Source organism: Tachypleus tridentatus, chromosome 6 (assembly GCF_004210375.1).
Source record: "Tachypleus tridentatus isolate NWPU-2018 chromosome 6, ASM421037v1, whole genome shotgun sequence".
NCBI classification, from domain to species: domain Eukaryota; kingdom Metazoa; phylum Arthropoda; class Merostomata; order Xiphosura; family Limulidae; genus Tachypleus; species Tachypleus tridentatus.
The window spans coordinates 85,866,519-85,879,596 of record NC_134830.1 but is presented as its reverse complement, the minus strand read 5'-3'; the positions used below and the strand labels follow the sequence as shown (position 1 = coordinate 85,879,596).

The 13,078-nt window shown below is 32.7% G+C and overlaps 1 protein-coding gene across 1 annotated transcript in view; it reads left to right on the top strand.

The window, feature by feature from the left end:
- Positions 1–13,078, top strand: part of LOC143252952 (transformation/transcription domain-associated protein-like) — a 258,974-nt gene that overhangs the window by 183,947 nt on the left and 61,949 nt on the right. The window contains 2 exon segments of the mRNA XM_076505896.1: positions 7,763–8,084; positions 9,873–10,263. Of these exon segments, the coding sequence (XP_076362011.1) occupies positions 7,763–8,084; positions 9,873–10,263 (713 nt within the window).

The following is a 13,078-nucleotide window of genomic DNA, read 5'->3' as shown; positions in this document are numbered from 1 at the left end:
GAATTGGGTCTGTCCTTGGATAACATTGCAGATTCCACAGGTCGGCCCATCCCACCATGGCTTATTACAGCCCCCCAAATGTGACTTTTCTTTCAGTCACCTAAAAAACGCAGATACTCCAGATTGTAAGTACCATCTTTTATTCAATGAATATCTTTCAAACAGTCATTCAGTTCCCATTTATACAGAAGGTTCCAAATTAGGTAATTCAGTGGGTTCTGCAATGGTTTGCTATGGGTCAGTAGTTGCGCACAGAATCCCTTCTACAGCTTCCGTGTTCACTGCTGAACTGTATGCCATATCTCTTGCCCTGGATCATATTGCAGCTGAGCAGTGCTCCAACTGCACTATTTATACTGATTTGCTTAGTTCTATACTTGCATTGGAATCGCTACACGTTAGCTCACATCCTATTCTCGCTGATATTCGAAACCGACTGGCCCATTTCTCATTAGCAGCTACTTCAATCTAGTTTTTCTGGATACCAGGCCATGTTGGTATTTGCGGGAACGAGCTTGCAGACATGGCAGCTAAATCTGTCTGCTCCAGATCATCAATGCTTCCAGTGCACTTTCTTCTTTCCTCTTCTAAGAATGAAGTTATTTGGGGTGTAAGTGTTTAAGAGGAGCAGCCTTTTAATGAGTTTGTCATCCTTTTGTTGAAGATGGGCCATAGTTGTATGGTGATATCTTTATGCACTGGTGCAGTTCTTGCTAAATGCCTGATTTTTAGGTGGGAGGTAGTTCGTAGGTAGACATACAAGGGATGAAGCTATTCTGTATAAGGAAGTGTATTGGAAATACATATATGTATATGGTCTTAGCCAGGATTGTAATGTGCATATCATGATTTTTTTACAGAGTTGCATTCAAAGTTTAATTGAACTATACTTTTCAAAACAAGAAACGCAAAAGGGATATTTTTGTTATTTTAAAGAGACGTATACGTAATAACGTTACAAGCTCCGAGTATGTGATGTGACACATGTTAAGGCACTGATTGTCAGACCAAAATGACAATAAAAGTTTTGCACTTTGAAAACGGAGGAAAACATCGGATTTTTCGCCAAAAAGAGTGCGTGTCCAATAAATTTGTTTGAGAGATCTGCATGTTCTGCAAGTGCAACATGTGCAAAATCCCTATAAAAGTGACGGGTTCTCGGTTTCCATAGCTCATTGTTAAGCCACCAACATGTAATACAGTTACGCCAAGACTGACTGAAGCACAACGCAACAACGCCATTGGTCGCTTGGAAGCAGGCAAATCTCGATCAGATGTTGCCAGAGCTGTGAATGTCCACCTAAGCACCATCACAAGGCTGTGGAATCGTCACCAACAACATGGATCAACTCGTGACCGTCACGGTCTGGCAGACCTCGTGTGACCACGCCTGCACAAGATCGCAACATCCGATTACGTCACCTTTGGGATAGGACCACCACTGCAACGTATACTGCCTCAACCATACCAGGGCTGCATAGGATTTCCAATCAGACCGTACACAACCGTCTACGAGATTCTTAGGCCCCATGTGCAACCCATCATGGTGAACGTCAACAACGTTTTTCAACAAGACAATGCCCGTCTTCACACAGCCCGACTCACCACTGTCTTGTTGAGACACCACAACATCAACGTTCTTCCCTGGCCTTCCAGATCACCAGATTTAAACCCCATTGAACATCTTTGGGACGACTTGGACCGACGTCTGCGACAGCGACAACCTCAACCACAGACTGTACCTCAGCTTGCAGCAGCTTTGCAGGCTGAGTGGGCAGCCATTCCACAGGATGTGATTCGTCATCTCATCGTTTCCATGGGCAGGAGATGCCAAGCAGTTATTGATGCTCACGGGGGGCATACTTGTTATTGATGTTGAGTGACGTTAAACTTCACCTAATGAGCGTGGACTTTGCCTTTGCAGACTTTGGATGTTCAGCAGTGAATGTGCAAAGTTTCACACATGTCATACAGAACTACCCGGAATAAACTTGTTTACAATTTGTCTCATATTTTGCCTTTTGCGTTTCTTTTTTTGAAGAGTATATTTTATTATCAGTTTAAGTAACTAAGCTTGCCATCCAAGTATACTTTATTAGTAATTTGTGTCAATAAAGTTTACATCAAAATATAGTTTATGATTCTAATTTTTATATTATTTAGGTTTTCATTTCTTAATTTCAAAATGAAACGTTTGAGCAAGTTCCCAGTTTTTACCCTTGTGCCATGTAACATGTTTGCAGTCTAATATCTTATTTATAGATTTCTCTCTCTTCCCTTATATGAGTTTCAGAGTATCCAAGTAAATTAGAAACACTGTAGATATTGACAAGCTACAGTGTAAATTTGAACCTCCTATCTTACTTCAATAAGATGTTTGTTCCATCCATATGATACATCTCTCTCATCTGTCTCTTTCATCAGTGACATTTTGATAGTTCTTCCTATTGGAGATGTGTCTAACAAACAGAAAGAGCATATTCTTATGTACAAGATTTTTTATGCAGTTATTTAATTTTGACACCCAACTATAATGTTTAGCTTAAAAATCATAATTTGTGATCATTATCTCTGAACTTGAAGCAGATAAAAGAACCTTTTTATTCTCTTTATAGCTTAATTAGAAAGTCAGTTAGTTTTTTAGCTGTTTTGGAGCTGTTAATATAGTGCTCGTTGTATTTTGTGTTCTGAAATGCATACTTGAAAGCAATTTGAATTGTTTTGTGGACAACCAACATTGCATCAAAATAAAATCATTTTATCAAAATATGATATTGAGTATAAATAAACCTCAATGTTAAATTAAGTTTAAATTTCTTGTTTTGTTATGTATATTATTTTCATTTAGTGTTATGTAATTTTTATCAGTACTATCTAAAATGTAAAAATTAGAAGCTTATTAGGTTAGATATCAAAACATAAATACAAAAATTTAAATAAATTTTTAATCACTTGCAGAATTTACATAGCTTGAGGTTATGTAATGTAACTTGGTTTTGTTTACACTAAGGTGTTCTGCTGTGATGCATTAGGTTGCACGTTCTGTGAGGGGATATAAAGTGCTCTGCACAGTAATAACATTAAAAGAAAGCAGATGTGGAATGGTTAGATGCTAAAGCTATTGAGATAAAAATCGTTAGTAAAAATAGTTGATTGAAAAATATGCTTTTTTTGTGCATATAACATTTATTTACTACAAGCTTGCCATGTTCTGTGGAGATGCAACTTGAACATTCAGAGTTATAGTTACATGGATGTTACAAGGTCAGTCAAATTGAGTAACTCATAAGTATAGGGTTAATTTTATATCCAGGAGACATCAAGTTCATTCATTATCACTTGTGCATACTTAAATCTGCTAGATCTTGATGATATTTTCCAGGTATTTTTAGAGATGCAAGTAAAACATCTGAGAGATTCATTTATCATCTGGTTTTGTTTCTGTGTCAGGTTTGTTTTGTATGTTTAGTCAGACACAGCAGATAACTTGATTGTTGATAGGTGCAAAGCTACACAGTGGACTATCTGTGCTCTGTTCACCACAGGCACTGAAACCAAATTTATAGTGTCATAAGCCTGCAGGCTTGCTTCTGAGGTCTAGGAAGTGATAATTTTGTCTATTAGTTATATACTATACCTAAAACTTTAAGAGAGCAAACATTTAATAAGGTCTGGAAAATTGCATTGGAACATAATTCCAAAACTGATATATTTTTAACTTTTCAGCATGCTTCATGTGTCTTATCATGAGAATGCATGCTGTTATGGTCAATGTACAATTCAGTATGGAAAGAGAGCACCCCCACTTTTGTATTGAGCTTTGATCATTTATAGTGTTTGTAATCACTTCAATTTTGTGCAAATATGTAACAATGCTGTATTGTTTTTTGCATAGGAAGAATTTGTACAGAAGTTTAATTTGTCAGAGTTATTCAAGCATTTGGAAATAAACAAACAAAAGTAGCAGCTTATTTTGATATGTACTGGTCTGTAGTAGAGTGGTTGTAGATGCTGTCAGACAACTAGTTGTGAAACATCATTACCAGCTCACTACTAAGGGGTTCAGCATGGATATCGTGAGTTATTATGAGTGTTCAGACAGTTAGGAACATACTTTATGACTGGCTGTATGAGAAGGGAAAGAACTTCTTCAACCATCTAGTTGATTATCACAGCCCATTGGAACTTTTGATTATATTCTTAAAATTGGCAGCAACTTCATAAGTATACCTTTACTATTCTCAACAAAATATAGATTTTATGTGTTTGCCAAGTCATTAAATTGTGTGTGTGTGTGTGTGTGAATAGTCCAATATTAAAAATATTCACATTCCAGTTAAATCTATGAGAATGTCATCAGTGGTGTAATTGTATTCTCAAGATTAATTAAAATGAAGTACAGAACAACTTTTGACCTTCTTAGCTTATCTTCAGGTTAACAGAGAGGTTTTGCAACAGCTGTCATCTTGAGAGTACATTTTTACTTCAGTTGGGTTTCTCATCATCATGGAGTGGTTTAATTTTGATGTAAGGATGTAATAGTATGACAAGATGTACAGTTCTGTTTTATGCTTTAGCAGAGACAGATTTACTGCTTGAAGGTGTACTAACAGAGCATTTGACAAACTATAATTATCTTTCATAAGTACAATTTAACTAGTTTCTGTTTTGATAAATAATAATGCCAAGTTTCATGCAGCTCGGATTTTACTGGGTCGTCGTGAAGTTCTGATCTAAATCCTGTGAATATTCAAAGGTATTTTTTGGACGATATAAATATCAATGGTTTTATTATCTACTATATGATATTAGAAAGCGTAATGTTTCTTTTTCTTGGAAAGAATAAACAACTGCTGGATAATGTTGGTGGATCAGAAAAATGGTCCCCAAACACAGAGGCTGTTACAATGGTAGGGGTCCTATGTTTTTTAATACTGAATATAACTTTTTGTGAAACATAACTTTCCAATAAGTTTATTTAGTCAAATCCTAACTGATCCTTTAACAGTTGATCATCTGTATTAAGTGAATAAATGATATTACTAAACTATACTTTCTCTAGCAATGTTATTCATTTGGTTGAATGACAATTTAGGTATATAAATTTCCCTCACTGGTTGTTAATAAATGCAAATTACACAATGGGGTATTTTTGCTCTGCCCACCACAGGTATTGAAACCCAATTTTTAGTGTCATAAGCCTGTTATGTATATATGTGCAAGAAGACAAGAAATTCTTCCCAAATAATTTGAACATTTGTGACATGCTAGCACATTATATGTTTTCTACCTGCTTTAGTGATATTGGCATGTTTTTTAAAAAACTTTGATTGTTTAGTTTCCATAATTTGACAGCTGCAACTTGGGGTCAGGAAAACCATTAAGATTTACTTGTTCTAGTAGCACCATTTCTTTGGTCTTTACAGTAAGTGATGTATCTTGTGCTGCTGAAGATATTACAGTTATGTATGCATCCAGGTTTATAGGATTGACACTTTAATATGGTTTGCTGACAAAATGTGACATTGACTAATGTAACAACCAACAAATGTTGGGAGTGAAGAAAGGTTCTGAGGTGATACTATCAACCAGATAAAAACAGGAATTTAGGCAAGTTTTCTTTAGCCAGTTTCAAGTAAGTGGTCACCAGATGAAAACATATTTCAAGAACTGTGTTTTGACTCTGTTGGCCCCCCCAATGGCATAGCAGTATGTTTGTAGACTCACACTGCTAGATACCAGGCTTCAATACCCATGGAAGGCAGAGCACAGATAGTCCATTATTGACTTTGTGCATAATTCCAATCAGTGAGTCAGTCTTGGTTCTATGAATATTAATCCTGATTGATAGAGGATACTGGGGCTAAGCACAGCCTAGTAGAAAAAAACTGTTATTTTGTCTACTTAGACATCTTCATTGTGTTTTACATTTAGTAGGTTCATTGTACATTTAAAAGAATTCAGTCAAATTATCAACAACTGAATTATCTTTCCTTGTTTCTTGATTGAATTTGTTGTTATTTGCAAATTTGCCTTTTGGATACCTGCTGGAAATTCACTTTACCTGAAAATACCACACTTTGTAACTAAAATAGTGCATGAAATGCTTTTTCAAATATTTAATGTGTTTTTTTTTTGAAATTCTAAACTTGTAATTTAATAGTAATATTGATATTATAATATATTTTTGTAATGTAGTAATGTTTTGCACAAAGATATGGAATAAATTACCTATGAGATAAGAGTGATTCATTAAAGTACAACAAATATGAAATTATATTTTATAAAAAATATAATTATATTTATATTTTATTTAATTAAAGGTGTGCTTTGTTTTTAATATGAGAATCTTTGAATTTCTTTGCTAAATATAACTTTCAATCTTGTTGTACAGATGAATAACTTGAATGGTTACTTAAATATTTACAGTATTGATGAATTTTGTTCATAATACATTTTAGAGTGGTTTGGATATTTTTGGTAGATGCTGGAGGGAGGGGTTTGTGCTGTTATTTTTTGAATAGTTTAGACCTAAAAAATGATACAGAAAATTATCTGGATATCAAGATATTTAGAATTGTATCACTGAATGTGTTTTTTTTTAACTAAAAATAGAATGAAACTTGTTAAACTTTACATGTTCATGACAAGGAATTTCTTAGAAAAGATATTTCAATTAAAAATATGTGCATGTATCAAATAAAATGCTACAAATAATATTTTGTTGAATAAAAAGGGTGATGTTTGATAGTCATTGACAAGTTTACTATGCAGAGCAACAGCATAAATATGGTTTCTAAAAATTTCAAATATTATTTCATTCATGTTTAGCTATTAAACTGTTTTAATGTTATGAAATTATCTGAAAAATGTTTTGATATAAAGAAGTTCTAAAAATAGAAACCACGATTACTTTGGGCACAAATAATTCGTCCTTAGAAAATATATTGAAAAAATTCTGTGTCTTCAGTATCTTTCAGAAAAACATAAAAATATCCAGCATATATTGTTTGCCTTTATAATTGTACTATTGTTCAAATCTATGATTTCTTGTAACTGGAAAATAGAAAGTGTTCAGAATGTAATGTTAAACACCTCATTTGTTATGCTGTTTTAATGGTACATAAATAATTTTTATGATTGTGAATATTTCTCAGTTCTCTCACATTCATGAAAATGTATGTATAAAACTTGGTCATAGCATCAAATAATCTACTATTTTAGTTTACAATCGTCTTCTGTATCCATTGTTAGTATGCTTCCCCCCCTTTTTTTTTCTTTTCTTTCTAGTTTTTAAAATCACATTAATTTTCATTGACCATATAGTGGTTTCCTCTCTTTTTTTGTTCAGTTATTTCATTATTCTCCATGATTTGAGGTTGATATACATCATTTCCAGGCATATTGTATTATTGGATTTTAAAATATGATTGATATAAGTCTGTGTGAAAACATGTATTGATATAGTGTGTGAGAAGTTTTATTAGTGTTTGTTTTTTTTAACATGGTATAAAAATGATCTAATTTCAACTAAAATTGTAACTGTTTTTCTTGTTTTTCAACTTTTTAATTTAGTTGAGTTCATTGTTATTCTGCTTTCTTTTTATAACTGATTGATCATGTTCTTGTGAAGTGAAGTCAGATCATGAGATACTGGGTCAATGCAGTAAGTAATTGGATAATACAAATCACCATTATTTATATCAGTGTGAATTAAATTGATAAAACATCAAAGTGACTTTATGAGTGCTTTTTTGCACAGTGGGCACAGAGCTTCTGATTCTGAGCTTAGATTTGGTGAAGAACAGAGTGGGAGTCATGGGGCAGGAAATGAGGAAAGCTTTCATTGGAACCATTCTTGTGGGACTGATTGAAAAATCTCCTGAAGTGAAGGTTCTTAAAGCTATCACAAAGATGGTAGAAGACTGGGTGAAGAGCAAAACCCCAATAGCTGTTAATCAATCTCCTACTCCACGTGAAAAGTCCATCCTTTTGGTAAAAATGATGCAGTTTATTGAGAAGAGGTTTCCTGATGATCTAGAACTAAATGCTCAGTTTCTAGAGTTAGTGAACTATGTTTACAGGTGAGCTTATTGAATAACCATGATGACTTACATTTATTTGTTTCTTTGAGACTTGTTTTAAGCATATTTGTTCATTTGTACAAGAGTATACCTTATTTCTTTGATTTGAAGTTTTTTGTAGGTTAATGAACAAGATCCATAGATTCTTTGGCTGGCCAGAGATGACTTTGTTAAACAAATAAATCTTAAAATCTCAGTATATATTTTGTTTTCAATTGTATGTACCATGTATCTAATTTCCTGTATAGTAATTGACTGTCTTAACAGTTTAACATTGTAAATTTTACTGTTAATGGGGTAAAACTGAAAATTTAAATATAATTTTGTTTAGTACAGCTGATGTGAAGCTGTATGCTTAAGAAATTAGTTTGGTGATTGTAAGAACTGATTTTATAATTTTTACCATGTACTGATGAGAAGAAGATTCTGGTGGTATAAAATTAGGATTTTAATTGATGGTGATGATGCAGCAAATTACAAATAACTGTAATGTAAGAGCATGATTGATTAATAAAGAAATGTGATATTTTGGCCATGAAGTTGCAGATGTATGTACAGGGTAGTGATAAATTATAATCAGAAGATGAACTTTAATCTAATGAGCTCTGGTAATGAATAGCTCTGCTAGAAACAATATACAGTAAAATGTAATTAAAATAATATCTTGTTCTGACCTGTTCTCTCTGGAAACCCAAACTTGGCACAATCGTACCTTCGGGTATATAACTTTAATTTTGCTTTTTCTACATTGTTGCTTAGTGCAGTTACTTAGAAAAGTATTTATTCACTAACATATATACTGTAGTTTTACTTTGTTTTCGATTGCTCTGTTACTTTGCACTACTTTGCAGAAATGTAATTCTCTGGTTAGATATTATAATTTATTTTTGCATAAAGAAAATGTTTATCCACATAAAAATTTATGAAATTATGTATGAATGGTCATAGTAAAATAAGCTCTTTTGTTGATTTTATTGAGCACTGAACATGAATTTGTTCTATTTAAAAACATGCTGAATTTGGGGTTAAAAAAAGACTTCGTTCAATTCTCTGACTACTTTCATTGTATTAAATGTTTCATCAGCTGTTAATTACATATATTTCTTATTTTAAGCTGTCTTTTGTTGTAGACTCTAACTACATTCTTTGAAATACAATTTGCAGTTTATTTTCTCTTTTTTACATTGTTCTTTGATATTTCTCATTTACTTTGTAAAATGTTTGGTCACCAGGTGTTGTTAAAACAATTGTTTTCATGAGAGAGCATCATAATTTCTAAATTTCATAAAACAATTAGTATTGTTTGTAATCACTTTTGGCTTTGTAAATAATTTTTGTGGAAAAAACAATCAAACAAATAGAATGATGATCTATAAGAATTAGGAAGGCATGTAGTTGTTTACTACATTTTACACAAGATTGGATATAGCACCAATGAAAACCTGTAACACACCTTTCTTTAGATACAATTGTGAGTTTTCTACTGTACAGTGAAGCACTTTTGAGACATTAAGAACAGCATCTTTTGATCATGAAACATCTTTATTGATATATTATTTACTCAACCAACACAGGAGATTTTTATGCAAATAGCCTGACAAGAGAAATGACCTTTTAACTGATTTAAAACATTTTAAGTTGTATTTTGTTTAACCATTTTGAACTTTATGGTGGGAATTAAATCGTAAGTATGCAAAACCATAAATTTCAATTATGACAGTATTCATGCAGAAAATATTTTTAAATTATGTGTACTTTTTAACTTCAACTTTAGAAGTTTGTTTTCAGAGATGAAAATCTTAAAGGCTCAGAACTAACATCTAAATTAGAACCAGCTTTCATGGCAGGACTCAGGTGTGTTCAGCCCCACATCAGAGCAAAATTCTTTGAAGTATTTGATGAAAGTATGAGAAAGAGGCTTCAAGAGCGGCTGCTGTACATCACATGTTCACAGAACTGGGAAACTGTAGGTCAACACTTTTGGATTAAACAGTGCCTGGAACTTGTGTTAGTAACAGCAGTAAGTGGAACAAGCATTCAAAGTGTCTCCAGCTTTGCGTTGATTCCTTCTGCCACATCTGTTATTGCCCAAGCAGATTCACAGGAACGAGCCAACTTTGCTATGCTAGCTGTAGTCAAAGAAGAGCCTATGGATGTGGAGTCTGTTGAGAATAAAGATGTAAGGTTCATTACAGTTTCTTTAGTTTTTCCAGCTGGGATCTGTATCAGTTTTATAAGCAAATAAGTCTGTTGGAGTACTTTTTATTTTCCTCATTTGGATGTATTTAAAAATTTACTTGATGTGTTTAAACTATGGTGGAACCCCTCAGATTTGGTCATTCCTTGAAAGCAGTCATTCAATCACAGTGCCTTTTTTTGTTTACATAATCCCTAATTATGTACAGTGGAACCCCTCTAATCAGGCCAGTTTGTCTTGGTCCCAAAGGTGGGTGCTTTAGAGGGGTTCCACTGTATATAACCTCCTAGGATTGTTTAACAAACTCATAAAATTTAAGTTCTAATATTTTGATTAATATGTGACATGGTGGAAAAGTTGCATATGATATTTAGGTAATTTTTTGCATATTTATACCTGCTTCTTCACTGGAACTTATTTTTGCTATGTTTATTTAATTATTTAATTTTATCAAAGCTTATAATCATTTGATTTGAATGATGGAAATGTATGCATATTATTTTATGATGGATTTTGCTTGCAAGTATACTCCTGAAGTTAATACATTTTACTCTTAAGTATTTTTAATGATAAGTGAGGTGCTTATACTCTATTTAGTTCCTGACTACATCAGTAGTTTTCTTTCCAAAATATTAATTACGTGGTAATTTCAAATCTAGTTTTCAACTGTAGATAGTTATTGCAGTATTATTTCATTTAACAAATAGCATTCTTTTTCATTTAAAAAAATGTATATATAAACACACACACATGCACATATATAATTAAATGTAATTTTATAGGGGGGGAAAAATTATTACATCTGCAATACAAACATCCAACATGAGAGCACAGGTAACAAGGTAGGTAAGTTTTTGATGTACTCGCAGAAGCAAGACCCAGATTGAATTGGGAATATCCCATCTGTTTAGTTTTTGCTGGCCTTAAATTTAAATGTTTAAGAAAAAAAGCAGGAGATCTGGATGCTCTAGCCTGCAACACCTCACATGTTTGAAAGGGGTTGCTTATAAAAATAAAATAATAATAAACAGAAAGAAATAATATAAGACAACAATGGGGAAATGGCAGAACTACCCTTGATGTTATTATCCCAGCCCCCAACATGAATACCAAGATGTCAAGATATTACAATACTAAGCTGAACCAAAATTATTGGTATAGCTCCCATTCAATGCTACTGTGTGAATTTTTAATGGTTCTAGAGAGATCCACACAGTAGCTGGTCTTATATAGAGAAGGTAATATGACTACATTAATCTACCTATATAAAATACAAAAGGTCCAATTAGTAAATCCTATTATTTCCTTTACAATAATTTTAGAAATTGTTTTTCATTGTGCATGTTGTAATTATGTGTTACTTGCACTTTTCAATTTCATATAGATACCTTTTATATTTATTATAAAATAATTTAAATTATTTAATATAAGAAAGGTTTTCTTATCAAACCCATTAAAAATTGGTTTGTGTACCAATATATTAATATTAGATATTAAGAACTGTACTAATAATTATATGATTATTAATTATCATAATATTTAAATCTAAAATATGTACTTTAGTATTTTATATAGAAGTGTTCTCAACCTAAAGAAATGTTGTAGGATAATCCTTAAGAAAATCCTTACTTTTGAGCTCTTCTTCCAGTTGTGTTGTATCCAATGAATCAAACTGATTGGGGAATGCAGGGATTTCTTTTCTTATTTCAAAGAATTGTTCAAGACACTTTCTGGCACTGAGCCACCTTACTTGATTATAAAGAGCCAAATTCCCATATTCTGCCTCCATATCTTCCAAAAACTGCTTCAGCTGCCAGTGTAAAGGAGCTTTGTTTCCTCCTCTTATCATATTAATAACTTTAACAAAAAATTTAAAAACTTTGTTTTGTTTAACTGATTTAACACACAAAGCTCCTTGATAAATAACACAATGAAATGTTGGACAAGTTACTTGATTTTCCCTAAGAAAACCAACAAAGTCTAATTTTTTTCCAATCATTGCAGGTGCACCATCTATCACTATTGCTGAACACTTATTGAAACCTCTAATTTTATCAACTGAATTTTTCACTGCCTCGAAGATATCCTTTTTTTTTTTATGGTCCCATGAAGAGCACATACATTCAATAGTTCCCCTTTCGTTGAAAAATCTTCATGAATAATGCGTACAAATATTAACAGCTGACTTGCATCTTCTTGATGAGTACTTTCATCAAGATAAAGCAAGAAATAAGTACTTTTTTCAACCAATCCAACAAGTGAGTTTTCTAATTGTTCTTCCATATCAGTGGACCCTTCTTTGTATGGTTTGTTTGGAAAGCGGCACTGATTCAAATTTCTTAGCAGTTTTGGCATCCCCAAATGCCTTTACCATTTCAACAACATATTTCTCTACTAAACTGCCATCAATAAAAGTTTTTTTTACTCTTGCAAGTTCAAGAGAAATGATGCATAAAGCATTCAAAGCAGATGTCTGGCTTTCTGACAACTTGCTAAACATACTCATACTCCTTCATATTTTTTATACTTCATGCATCATTAATAATGCCTTTTCACATTAAATTCTCTGGGCACTGATATAATTTGCATACAAACCAAACACTGTAACTTACTGTTATTGTTTGTAATTAAATAATCAAGTTCCCAACATTCCTGGTACAATTTACTTTCACTGTCAATCCCAAGTTTCTTAAATACTTTGTTCATGTTTATATTTACCACAGAACATAACAGTGGCCAAGTTCACTTTGTCTAGCAGAGGGGAGGGAGTATGTAGCTGAGAGAGTTCACTTTGTCT